This window comes from Astyanax mexicanus, chromosome 5 (genome assembly GCF_023375975.1).
Source record: "Astyanax mexicanus isolate ESR-SI-001 chromosome 5, AstMex3_surface, whole genome shotgun sequence".
In the NCBI taxonomy this organism is placed as follows: Eukaryota; Metazoa; Chordata; class Actinopteri; order Characiformes; family Acestrorhamphidae; genus Astyanax; species Astyanax mexicanus.
Window position 1 is genome coordinate 42,508,536 of NC_064412.1, and position 14,078 is coordinate 42,522,613.

The 14,078-nt window shown below is 37.7% G+C and overlaps 1 protein-coding gene across 1 annotated transcript; it reads left to right on the top strand.

Annotated features, from left to right (window-relative positions):
- The first annotated feature begins 420 nt into the window (after positions 1–420).
- Positions 421–9,115, top strand: tmem182b (transmembrane protein 182b). The gene is made up of 5 exons (XM_007232897.4): positions 421–633; positions 2,733–2,862; positions 5,000–5,086; positions 5,194–5,331; positions 6,953–9,115. The coding sequence occupies exons 1-5, from the start codon at positions 475–477 to the stop codon at positions 7,231–7,233; spliced, it is 795 nt and encodes a 264-aa protein (XP_007232959.3). The 5' UTR covers positions 421–474; the 3' UTR covers positions 7,234–9,115.
- Positions 9,116–14,078: the final 4,963 nt, after the last annotated feature.

The window sequence follows — 14,078 nt, forward strand, 5'->3', positions numbered from 1 at the left end:
ACATTTCTAATGGTAATATTTTGACACAATAAAAAGAGCAACTGCCAGGTCTGAATTAATATTATCAGTAGGCTCGTTCTAAGTTTTGTAACAAATGATTGTAACTATATATTATAGAAGCTAGCAGCACATGAAGACAGCTTCTATTTTCACTCACGTTACATCATCTCCAGCATGCAGCTGCACTCATCCATCCAACTCATGCCGTACTTATAGCACAGCATGATACTCCCAGCACCCAGCAGGAGGCAGGCAGCCTCTGTCAATCACACACGTCCAACACATCCTTTCAGTGCCTGTTATTTTTTGAAACATGCCACACCTCTGTTTTAAAACGGGGCTGGGTAATGGTAACTGGAGTGGTGGGGTGGCATTACAGACAGACAGACAGACACTCAGATCCTGGAAGGCAGAGGGTAACACAGACCTGAGTCTAAGTGCAGACAGAATGATCTAGTTGATGATTCGTACACCATGCGCTCAGCTGTGCTGCAGTTCATGGCAGGTTTCTGTGGAGCTCTGGGAACAATCTTTCTTCTGCTTACTCTTGGGACGGACTACTGGCTCCTAGCCTCTGAGTCTTGTAATACAGCGGACACGAACACAGCAAGACCCCAGAGAGTCACTGCAGAGGTAAAGGAAGAACATGTTTATGTAGATTTTGTATTTAAGCTACTCTAAATGGATCATTTTAAGAATACTGGACTTTCTGGCCTTCAAAGCATGTGGCAAAATTTAACTTAAGATTCATACATTTTTTCCCAGCATTATATTTGCATTTCATGTTATGGCAAGTTGCATGACAGGGTGGACAATTCTATTGCAAATTTTACTGTTTGTTGAAAATATGGTTGACCTAGAGTTGCAGACACATTGAATTGTTTCTAAAGACCTTGTTTATTTCTCCAAGATACAGTACCAGTCAAAATTTTAGACATGTACTCATTCAAAGTGCTTTTTCTACATTATAGATTATTATTAAAGACATTAAAACAATTAAGGGACACATATGGAATTATGTAGTAAACAAATCTAAACCTGATGAACTGAGATGGTGATTTGAGATGAGCTAGAGCTTTACCTCGTTAAGAAAAAGCAGCAACTATTGTTCAGCACCTCCAGAAACACCTTCAAAATGCTAAGAAAACTATTCCAGGTGACTCTCCCTCATGAAGACACTGAGATTAAAATACCAAGATCTGTCTTCAAAGATAAATGTGCTACTTGGAATTTAAAGTACAAAACATATTTTGGTTTGTTTAACACTTTTTGTTTAAGAAATTCTACATGCGTTCCCTTTTATACACACAATCTTCAGGTAGTTCTCTGGGCGCTGCCATCTTGAAATGAATTTACAATAAGTCAACTGATAAGTACAAACGAATACCGAATTCTTCGCACTATACTACGCACCGATCAATTAAGGTCTATTTTCATACAAAAGGTGCACCAGTATAATAAAGCGCATTATTTTTTTAAGTCAAACGAGTGCTGGATGTTAATCTACACAGATTTTTCTCCTGAAGACTGTTCATTTGGGCGAGTAAAATGCTTCTGTTTATTAAGAGTAAGCTTAGATTTCCACTAAGGCTAGACAGACAGAGCTACACTGAGGAACCCTGAGTGATACTCACCTCTGAACGGCGAAAGAGCTAGCGTGGTTAGTGCGGTTAGCAGGTAAAGCTAATAGTGCTCTAGCAGTGCTGGCCGGGGCTAGCAGCAGGCTACAGGCCGATAATACTAACCTCTGAAAGGCGAAAGAGGTAGCTAGTGTTTAGCGCAGTTAGCAGCTTATGCTAATGCTGCTCCAGCAGTGCTAGCCGGGGTTAGCAGCAGGCTATAGGCTGATAATACTCACCTCAGAATGGCAAAAGATCTAGCGCTTAGCTAATGCTAATATTGCTCCAGTCTTGAGTCTCCATGCTGGGGAACTAAACTATAGAACTAAACTATAATGCTGGTCTTTAGCAGAGTGGCTTTCCTGCTCCTTACAACCTGACTGGTAAAATTCATACACACAATGGATTATTTAAGGCGCAATGGATTATAAGGCTCAAAGGCTCAATGATGATTTTTGGGACAATCAAAGGATTTGAATTATCTATTAAATATTCATCAACTCCTGTTGTACCAACTCTAGTTCAAAACTAATGCAAGTATTCATGTGACAGTCCACTTATCATGACTTAATTTCAGGATGGAGACTACCTGAAGGTATTTTTTGTATAAATAGTGTTTTTAATAAACTACCTGTGAACTTTCAAAGTTCTCAGTGCCTTGTTTTAAATGTCTTTCAGGCATTCAGTATCTTTATGTGAAGCTACTTTAAGCTTGTTTATCCTGTAAAAATAGTGATTTCTTTGAATAAGCAACTCTACCCCGCTATCGCTAGCATTCAAAATCTATTGGGAGTATTGGCTAAAAGTATTTCAGAATGCTGAGGGTGAACAGAGGTGGGCTATTCAACAAAAGTTTACACTCTTCATTATGTTTCAATACACCCCAGGTCCATTTCACACTGGACTGCTACACTGCACTATGCTAACTTTTTAATGACTAACAATTTAAGGTCTCTAGGTAAAAATTTAACTTATTCTGCACTTGTTATCTTCTTACTTAGGGCAACATCTATTCTCCAAACAAAAAGTTATTTATTGAGTATTTCTGTTTTTAAGAATGATTCCTAATCTATTGTCAGACGCTTTTAATTTTATAATGTTCTGCTTATAAAGGACAACAGGCCAGAAGAACAGGATGGCTCTGCAATCACAGTGCTGTCCTTTCATGAAGGCATTTTCTGGAGATGTTCCTACTGGAATGAGATGGGCAGAGAAGATGACAGCATGCTGGAGTTTTGGATCAGTAGGTTTACTTTTTATACCTAGCAACAAAAGGCTGCTTTTTAGGCTACATTTTTAATCTGGGTCCATACATTTCAGACGGTGCATTATCACCCTTAGTAATTCTGTCTATTCGCCTTCATATTTTTATCCAAAATTATACATTTTTAGCTTCCATGAATTAATTTTTTTAAGTACGTTTGGGGGACTTAAAGAGTACTTGCTTTACTCTTGTGCATTTTTATTGGAAACACACCTCTGTAAAAAAAAAAAAAAAAAAACTTTTGCTTTTAGGGGTTATAGAACTCAATTTAGGGGTGCTATAAAAAGTTAACTACACCCATGTAACTAATAATGCTAACCTGGTATGATGCCAGTTAACAGTAAGAACCTAGGACCTTAAAAGAGGACCTATTTTGGTTGGATTTGCCTTAAAACACTAATGAAGCCAATTGTGTTTAGTTTTTCAGTTAATTGATTTTTTGATTTTTTAAAAATAGCATAAAATAATGTAGCATTGCTGTGAGGATTGAATTGTATTCAGCAATCAGTATATCAGGATCAACACCCCACCATATCATCATCAACTCCCCAAATCATCATATCCAAAAGCACTGGAAGAGCTTTATCAGGAAAAGAGTTGCAATGCAGCTCAATACTGAGGGATTTATACCTCTCTAGCTCGGGCCTAAGCATGTTGCCAATACATTAATGTTTATCTGCTCCAGAATGTCCTATTCTATTGGCAGTACTAGACAAGCTGTGTGTGCCTTAGACATTTGTTTTAGAAATAGGTGCTACTTAAACTAGCTGAATGCATTCATTGGAAAGGGTGTCTAAAACATGGAAATGGAAATACAGTGTATGTCATATAACTTTAAAAACTCAATTAGGGATAATTAGTGACAATCCGTGTATCATTTGTTCATTTGATATTCAAGTGTAATATTATTATTATTTTTTTAATATATTTTTTATTTTTTTTGTTTTTGACTATAATGCCATGAAAAAAAGTGCCTGTTTTTTAATGCTATTTAATTTTTTTATTTATAGCTATGGTGTGATAATCACAATATAGCATAGTAACAAATTATGTTTTTTTTTAATCTTGTAATATTATGTCTTTATTTTCGTAATATTACGACTTTATTCTCAAAGTGAACTGTTTTTATTTTATTTTGAGAGTGGCCCAAATAAAAAGAGTTTGGCACTTAAAAAATAAATTCGTATTATTAAGAGATTAAAGTCCTAATATTACAAGATTAAGGTTGTAATATTAAGAGAGAATAAAGTCGTAGCATTTTGATGGAAATGAAGTTCTAACTGTTTGGGCTGCAGTTTAAGAACTGAGCATTTTCCTTACATGATTTGTTACATGGCTGCTGTAATTACAATCAGTTATCTACATTTCAAATCCGCTATTTATTAATGCTCTAGTGTTACAGTTAGATAATACTACTTCACGGTAGAACTTAGATCGGGCTTCTGCCTGAGCCCCACCTGACCTGCCCCATACACTGTCATTATAAGCCAGAGTCAGATTTAAACCCAACATTTTTTTAGTAAATAGAAGACATGCCTACGTACTTGTATTTTACAGACCATTTTCTTGAGTTTGGCCAGGCCCGGCCTGAGGAAAGTGATGAGAAATCTCGGCCACACTCAGACTGAGTTCAGGTTCTCGGGCAGAGAATCTAAACTCGATTTTGTGAAGGTTTACTTGCTGCATTTTTGTTTGGGTTTTGCAACAAAAAGAACATAAATACAATACAGTTCAGTCATTAATAAAGGAAATAAAGCTTTTAGTGATGCAGGATGACTGTCTGCGCGTTACTGCAGTAAGAATTTAAGTTAGAACGGAAATCTAAAACAGAAAAATCTAAATCAAATTCGGCTTCTGGTCTGTTTCTTTTTATTTCCCATTTTTGTTTGGCTCATCAAATAAAAAAAAAAACATAAAATACATTCTGTTATTTGTTTTTTGGTATTATATTCAAGAACAAAATAATGAATTGTTTTTTTCATTTTCCGATTTCTCTATTGAATAACAAATGAAAGAATGATACACGGATTAGGGATGTTATATTGGTCCTAATCCCATTTACGTTTGTAATGTCCTTTATAAGATGTCATTAATAAGGAAAATACATTTTTAACAGCTAACCAGCCATTAGAGAAGATCTGCTCCCCAGCCTTCCTCCCTCAGGTTCCTCTCTCAGGTATTCTAACCTCAGACTCTACTACAGGTGAGAATTTCTCCTTCAAAATCTAATAAAACCTTAATAAATTAGTCAAATTTCCAGTTTTACACTACAGCCTGGCCTACTGTAGTGATATGTGATTTTGTGCTCAGTACACAGGGCTTTCTGGTGCATTATGTCTGTACTGGGACTTACTATGGTCATGCTTGGTGTGTTTGTCACCATCTGTGGAATCCCAATGGCCAGCCGACGTCATTATGAGGCTGGAGGAGCTCTCTTCATAACTGCAGGTACATCATTCGTTCATTTATTTGTTCATTCCCTCACTAACTCATTCATTCCTTCATTTATTCATTCATTTATTCATGTATTCATGCAATGTATCTCCTGAGAAATTGAACAATAATATGCAGGTGTAGACGTCGTAGTTTTATATATAGATCAGTAGTTAATTATATAGGGCCGGGTGGGCAGGGGGTTAGCTAGCAAAGTTAGCTGATTTTCCTGCTCTAAGGCTATGCCTAGACTGCTAGCCCAAATCAGTGAAGCCCAGTGTAACTTTTCCTTTCTGCTGGAGAGAATCTGTTAGTATGGGAGGAGTCAGGCAATTATACAAGTAGCTGATCTGGTAAGTCAGGCATGTTATATGGCCACCCGGAGTCCTCAGAGCTAGACAAGGTGGGCATAAGCTAGGTGTGTGGACTGTTTGGAGCATGAAGCCGATATTACAGCAGTGTTTGTGTACATGGTGAACACAACTGTGTTTTCTCTCCCCTGAGCCTGATTATCCTGTTAACTGAATTGATCGATCTTGCAACTGATTCACTGCTTTTCTCTACCTTTATTTTTTTGTCAAACTTACCCTAATGCTGTTGCTTAAGTGGTTTTAAACATTAGTGTTCTGACTCATTTACTCAGTGTAAATCTGGGCCTTTTTTCTAAAGTAATGTTTGAGTTGCTATCTAGAAGCACTAAATTCTGTTTTTTAATTTTATTTATTTTAATATCCAGATTTTCTGATCTTGTGAAGTTGGGGTACTGATTGGATTGGGATTATATTTTTTGGGTGCTCACTAGTGTGACATTTGTGCAGTGTACTATAGTGTGCGATTGCTGTGCTGACTCTTTCTTTTTATGAGAATATAATCACTTGTGTAATTGAACATCCCTAGTTTCTTTTAAAGAAAGACTTATTTAAAACCTTAACTGACAGTGTCTCCATGTTTTTTTAATTGCAATCCTCAGAAACATTAATAAAGTTGTCTGTATTTTTCTCTTGGAGTTTCTCTTTGCTTCAGGGTTAAACTAAGGGGTAGTATAGTGTGGCACTAGTAATAAGGGACGCCACATCAGATTTTTTTTTATATCTAGATTGAAGTCAAATAGATTTTTGATAGTCTAGACAGACAGAAATCACATATAATCCAAGCCACATGGATTAAAATGTGGCTTTAAAAGGTGGATTGAAATGCAGATCAGTACAGATCACTCACAACAAGACAGACAACCTATTCTATATTTTAGATAAATCATATTTTTCATCTTAATGCTTTTATTAGTATATGTCCACCCTGTTATGGCAAACTGCATGACAAGGTGGACAATGACAGGATAGACAATTTTAGTGAACATGCAGCAAGTGTCTTCAGTCCTTTGGAAGTAAAACAATGTGACGTTTTTGTAAATGTACTTTCTAAAAAGGGTGTCTTTATTCCAAAAAGACGAAGGGAATTCTCGGACACCTCCCACATCAAAATTGTATTAAATGTAGAAAAGGTTATTTAAAATGAAGATTAACATTCCTTTAAATGCTATAAAGGAAGAGAGAAGAAAAATTGAGAGAAGAAAATTGAGAGAAGAAAAATTGCTGTTACACAGATTGTGTGTGTGTGTGTGTGTTTGTGTGTGTAGGTGTGCTGGTGATGGTGGTGGTGGGTACGTATGTGGCGTGGGTGCAGGACTCGTCCTCTCTGGAGAAGTATGTTCTCCAGCGTCGGCTCTCTGTGTGCCCCGGCCTCCAGCTCAGCGTCCACTATGGCCCGTCCTTCATGCTGGCCCCCGCCGCCTCCTGCTTCTGCCTGCTTTGTGGCCTGCTGATCCTCCTCGCCCAGAACGCCCCCAGAGCCGAGAGCATCGTCCCAGCCTGTGACCCACCCTCAATGCAGGAGGGATGGCAGGTCAGCACGCTATAAATAATGAAATAAACAAAAAAACGACTCCTTCCTGAGAAGAACAGAGTGGCTGGGTGGCATCTCTGAAACTCTGGAAGTTAATCTTTGCAAAAGAAGACTGTAAATACATCAGCATTCCAGACTTTTAAATACATTATTATTTTTATTATTTTTAATATTTTGTTTCTAATTCTTCTCTCCATTTTACTTCAATTTGGAGAAAGGACAGTTATTCAATCCACAGCATATGAACTCCTGCAATAACTAGCAGTGTTGTAGGTACTAGAATTATGATTATCTCATGCCTCCTCCAACACACGTGAAGTCAGACTCCGCCTCTCCACCAATGCAGCATCTATACACAGCCCTCATGATCGGAGGAAAGTACCGGGTCTTCAGCTCTGAAATAATAGTCAACAGAAACCTGTGCCAGCCAACATCACAATGGGAGTGAGGATCTCTCTCAGACTCCGGCTGCTGATGGAGAAGCAACATGGTCCAGGATTTGAATCAGTGAACCTGGGATTATCATGACCATGGGCCATAGACATAATATACATAGACGCCTCATAGACTGACGCTGCCTATTGGAGCTAACACAATGCGGCTGCCGTATTGGATGGGTCTCCCATGCCCCCCCCCCAAGTGCATTTATTAGTACTGAGAAAGGTGTTTAATACAAACATAAAAATCACAACTCAAAAACAATTTTTACCCAGTTTTCACGCGGCGTGGTTTATCTGAAGATCTGAAATTCAATTAATACAAACTAGTTAGCAAGTTCTCTTGAAATAATACCTTTATAAAGTTAGACAAATAGTGTAAACATAACATAACATAACATTAAATCTTGTGTTATTAGTTTATTTTACCTGAGTGTATGTCAAGCTTTTCTTTCAACTCCTCATTTACAAGATTCTGGTTCTCTTTAGGAGACCCAACCAATATGGCGGTGGCTCTGGATTACGCTCCAGCCCGTAATGAGGCGTCTATGTATATAATGTCTATGCACTGTATTATTGTATTAATTTATATAAACCGAGCGCTAGAGGGCAGTATTGTATTAGATCTTGATTTAGAAATGTGCTGTAGTTCACAGTTCTGTGGCTGTTAAACCTGTGCAGGAAAAATAAATAAAATATTTTAGCTCATGTAGTCTATAGGGTTCACCCCACACCTACATTTTATACAGTTCTTAAGGGGTAAATAATCTATTTTTGTTAAATATATAATTAATTGTATATAAGTAATTAGGAACAGTACAAGTCAAAAGTTTAGACACATGTCTTCTCATTCAAAGTGTTTTCTTTATTTTTATTATTTTTTACATTGTAAATTTAATGTTGAAGACATTAAAGCTATACAAAAATAAATATTTTGTTAAACAAAACAGAATATGTTTTAAACTATATTTGTAAAAGTAGCACATTTCTCTTTGAGGACAGATCTGCACACTCTTGGTATTTTAATCTCAGTGTCTTCATGAGGGAGAGTCACCTGGAATAGTTTTCTCAGCGTCTTGAAGGAGTTCCTGGAGGTGCTGAACAATAGTTACTGCTGCTTTTCCTTCATGCTGTGAAGCTCCAGCTCATCCCAATTAAATCACCTCAAATCACCATCTCAGTTCATCAGGGGTTTAGATCAGGGGATTAATGTGGAGGATTAACACGTTTTTTGTTTACTACGTAATTCCATGTGTGTCCCTCACTAGTTTGGATATCTTTGTACCCAGTTCTATTTTAGTTCAACACATCAGCTTCTACATACAGTGGCTTGCAAAAGTATTCATACCCCTTAAACTTTTTTACATTTTGTCACCTTACAACCAAACATAAATGTATTTGATTGAGATTTTAAGTTTAAAAATCTGAAAAGGCCGTTGTGTAAAATTATTTCAAAGTCAAGTCAAAGTCAAAGTCAAAGTGGTTTTTATTGTCATTTCAGCTATATACAGAGTACACAGTGAAACGAAACAACGTTCCTCCAGGGACCAGCCCTTTTACTCTAAAATCTCTAAATAAAAAGTCACTTAATTAGTTAATGGAGTCCAGCTGTGTGTAATTTAGTCTCAGGATAAATACACCTGTTCTCTGAAGGCCTCAGTGGTTTGTTAGAAAACACTAGTGCCCAAACAGCATCATTAAGACAAAGGAACTCACCAAACAGGTCAGAGATAAAGATGTGGAGAAGTTTAAAGCAGGATTAGGTTAACGAAACATGTCAAGCTTTGAGCATCCCAAGGATCACTGTTCAATCCATCATCCAAAAATGGAAAAAGTATCCTACAACTGCAAACCAAGGGTCTACCAAGACATGGCCGTACACCCACACTGACGGATCGAGTAAGAAAAGCACTGGTCAGAGAAGCAGCTAAGAGGCCCATGGTCACTCTGGAGGAGCTGCAGAAATCTACAGCTCAGGTGGGAGAATCTGTCCACAGGACATGGATAAGTCATGCACTCATGGATTCACAAATCTGCCCTTTTTGAAAGAATGGCAAGAAGAAAAAAAAATATTGAAAGAAAGACATAACAAGTGCCGTTTGCAGTTTGCCTCAAGCCAAAGTTGAAACTTTTGGTCTAAATGCAAAGTTCTGTGTGTCAGAAAAGTAACACTGTTAAACACCCCATTCCCACTGTGAAACATGGTGGTGGCAGCATCGTGCTGTGGGGATACTTTTCTTCAGCAGGGACAGGGAAGCTGGTCAGAGTTAATGGTAAGATGGATAACCTGTTGGAAGCTGCAAAATACTTGAGACTGGGAAGAAGATTCACCTTTCAGCAAGACAATGGCCTTAAATATACAGCTGGAGCTACAGTGGTACCCCAAAAGACTTGCAGCTGTACTAAAAGTGAAATAGGGGGGCTAAATACTTTTGCATGTCAAACTTTTCAGATTTTGGAAAACCATGAATCATTTTCATTCCACGTCACATTCATGTGCTACTTTGTGTTGGTCTATCACTTCAAATTTCAATGAGTGACAAAATGTGAAAAAGTTCAAGGGGTATGAATACATTGGCAAGCCACTGTAGATAAAGTTATTATTGAATCAAATCGAGATCAATCTGTTGGTTCAGCCCTTCATAAATGGTTCCAGTTTATCATGTGGCCTCTAGTTTAATGGGTGACAATAGCCTGCCTCAACTTCCTGGTCTGTAGGTCCAAACCATCCTTTAACACCTGCAATTTTGGATCAGATGGAACAAAAAAAAGTCCAAGGACCAACAACTTTTACACTTTCCTCTCTGAAGTAATGAGATTTATTTTACTTGAGGATATTTTTTTTTATCATAACCTGTGTATGTTCACACCTTTCTAATTGGGAAAGGCAAATGTGGTGTTGAGTTTGACTAGGTGTCCCAACATGGCGCATCTCCACATCTTGGATGTCTGCCCTCCATCCTCCTCGTCCCCTCCTCCTCTTTCTCCCCCTCCTCCTCTTCTCAGCCTGTAACACCACCTGAACCTGTCACATTCACTTTCTCCACCGGTGCCGGCTTAAACATCTCTGTCAATGCCAGCCTCGCCGCACCCCTGGAACGAATTGATGTTTTAAGGTAGATTTTAATGAATACGGCGAGTCGCATTCAGTCATATCTCTCAGATTCAATTTTTTTCTCTCTCTCTCCTCCATGGTGGGGGATCTGTTGGCAGATTCATTACCGGTTCATGCCCCCCCGCTCTGGCTCAGACACCAACCCCCCCCCCCCCTTCCTCCTCGTGCCCCGCTGCCACCTACGTTGTTGCTCCCCTCATCATCAGGGTCTTTGTCCCGGAGAGATGGAACTGTCCAGAGCAATTACCTCAGGAGCTTTAACAACACGGTGCTCAGCCTTTTAATCTCCTCATAGTTTCTCCAGGAGATACCATTACAGCAGTTCAGGAACAGAGCTCAAAATATCACGTACTGAGAACATCAAATAAAAACGAACTATTTTTCTGCCCCCTGTGGCCATAAAATTGACCTTTGACGATGCTTCTAAACAGGATAAACAGACCTCTTTTGGTCAGATGGTCACAGAACATTTAGACTTTAGTTGAGAGGAAAAATCAAAGCTAGCTTTATTCCAACTGACCTTAAAATCTTTTCAGTTTCTTCTGGAGATTAGATCATTAGAACCATTAAAAAATTGACAAAGCTGAAAATATGTAATATTTTGCCTCTACAGCCTTAAAAAAGTGTTAAAAAAGTCAAGCAAATATGCATATTATGCATTATATAATATACCATTGTAGGTATACTAGTATCTACCACTGTCATGTCCCATGTCTCTTGAAAAATAAAGAACGCCGCACTGACATGTGGGATATGTGTGTGGTGTCTCCTTCATTGAATGTGGATGTGATTTCTGCCAGAGTCGTTTATCTGTTTGCATGGACAATTCTAGCCAGACGCAGCAGGTCACAATCATTAGCACTGTATCCACTGCTCTGTCCACTGTAGATGGTGGTAATGCCTTCTGTGATGTATTACCAGTGCACAAGTGATACTGTGATTTGATGTGTTTTGCATTGCACATATACAGCTTGTTTGACCGATCATTTTTTTTCCTTTCAAACTGAAAGTAGTAGTATTCCTGAGTGGGTAATTTGAAAATATTCAAATTAATGTGTCCAGTGTGCTTCCACAACCATCCTTGCTAAGCCACAGTGATGTCGCATAGGTTTTGTGGGAGTTTTTCTGGCCACATCATCTGTCTTTTTGTATTTAAGTCACATTTCAGCTAACAGAGAAATTTATGAGAATGTTTAGCAATGTTTCACAGCTAAAAATAAAAACATTCTTAAGTCTGTGAAAAATATTTCACACTTCTACTCAGTGATAAAACTCTTGCATCCAGACTGCAATTGAAAAACAGGAAGACCAGTGAGTTTTTAGGCATTCTCGGTCACATGACCTCATGTTCAGTAGCTCCTCCATGTGGATCTCCGTGGAAACGCGCGCCCAAAGTGTTAATTACGGTGCTTGGCACCGGACAAATAGCTATTTTATTAAACGTGAGGTGACGAAAAGAGATGTGAGTCTGGACGGGAATAAAATTACTGGAGGACCACAGAGTTCAGCAAAAAACAGTGGACGTCTGAGAAAAACACATACATGGTCATTCTGGACGAGAATAAAATCAGAGAGGACCCCCTCCATAAAAGAGAAAATTACACCAGGACCCCCTGAGAAACGAATCCTATCCGGATGGGGCTTAAGAACATCCAGACATGACAGACTAAATGAACAGATGAAAGTTCATTGTATTGTTTGCAAAATGTTCTATTAAACAAAAATAGTTTGATAAAATAAAATTGGGACACACAGTCTCTGAAAGAGGGTTCAACACTGCTTTAATAAGCAACCGCTCCGATACTAAGGACACTAAATATGAGAGCTGCTGGAGCAATGGAGACAACAGAAGAAAATACTCAGCCTTTAACTGCTGGAAGGAAAGAGATACGTCATGTATTACTAGCCAGCTTCTAAAAAAATGTTGTTACCTGTAACATAGTGTAGCTGCCGTAGCTAGCTAGTTAACCTACTGTGGTTAGATACATGTAAATGAATTAGCAGTTAGAATTTTTGCCTGTTTGTAAAACCAGAAATTTTCTCAGAAAATTTCAAGAGCTAGCCTCACTGTCTTTCTGTAAACCCAACATAAGGGACTGCCTAATAAAACACCTGAGAGAATTCTTTATACAGTTATATTTGCTGATGGTGATGATCGTAACTTTTTAATACTTTTAACTATAATTCATAATGCGTTTAATTTTTTTCTGTGCTGTTATTAATCAATACTTTGTGCTGTTATCAGGGGGAACTGATTATCTTGACTTACTCATTTCAAGTTTAGATGGTTTTATAAAGTTTCAATATAATGACTGACACATTTTGAGAATTATCTAAAGATAACCTTTACAAGTTGAACAAAGTGGATAAAAAGTAGTTTACTACTGTCAGTTTATATTGTAAATATATTACATCTATTTTACAAGGCCATTTATTTATATTAATCTGCATTACAATTGTTTTCATCTTAAACTAAAAATCACAAAATGTATCTGCATTAAAATGGTTTAAAAACTAGATATAGTAACTACACAGACAAGACTGACTACTATATATAACTCTCACATTCTGGTAAGATATTTCCCTCACCAGTTTCTGAATGAGCGCTTTCTCTTTCTCTCTCTCTCACTGAGGTTTTGCTGGTATTTTGCAGAAACCATACTTAATTCCACCTTTGTAAAATGTCCAGTGACACTGGCAGCAACACAACTATAAAAAAACATGATACACCCTCCCCCATGCTTCACAGTTGGCACTGTTTTTTCCATTAAATGTAGTTTCCTTATTTCTTCAAATGAACTTTTGCTAATTGTTACTTAAGATGAGGTAACATTTCATTATGCAATTTCATTATTTCATTATTTACATACATTGTAGTCAGCAGCGTTTGATGTGGGGGTGTGGGCTTTGTCGTGTTTGTAGCTCTGCTGACGACACTGATTGTACAGGGCTGAGTGATGTACTCTAGAGAGAGGGATCCAGTTAGTGGTGTTAAATGTTTTCACACTCACAAGGTATATTAAAAGGTTTTACACAGGACTTCTTCTGCTTAGACTATATTAGGAAAAATGCATTCTTTAATATATAATTATACTTTTGAAGACCCTAATTTATCAGGTTCCATTTAATTGTTAGAAATAAACCATTTTCTTGCTTTGTCTTTAAGACTCAAATATGAAAACATCCCCTGTTGTTATATATTACACCTTATTCAGAAAGCCATTCATGATGAAACACTCCTTATCAATTCCAGAGGAATGGGTGGGGCTTATTTTGACATTGGTGAACATATGTTGAAAAAAGCACAG

What these genes read in the sequence shown, in the direction of transcription:
- tmem182b (XM_007232897.4), top strand. Translation starts at nt 475, where the DNA reads ATGCGCTCAGCTGTGCTGCAGTTCATGGCAGGTTTCTGTGGAGCTCTG. An exon ending in CCCAGAGAGTCACTGCAGAG is followed by an intron (nt 634 to 2,732) that starts GTAAAGGAAGAA and finishes CTGCTTATAAAG; the next exon opens with GACAACAGGCCAGAAGAACA. An exon ending in AGCTCTCTTCATAACTGCAG is followed by an intron (nt 5,332 to 6,952) that starts GTACATCATTCG and finishes TTGTGTGTGTAG; the next exon opens with GTGTGCTGGTGATGGTGGTG.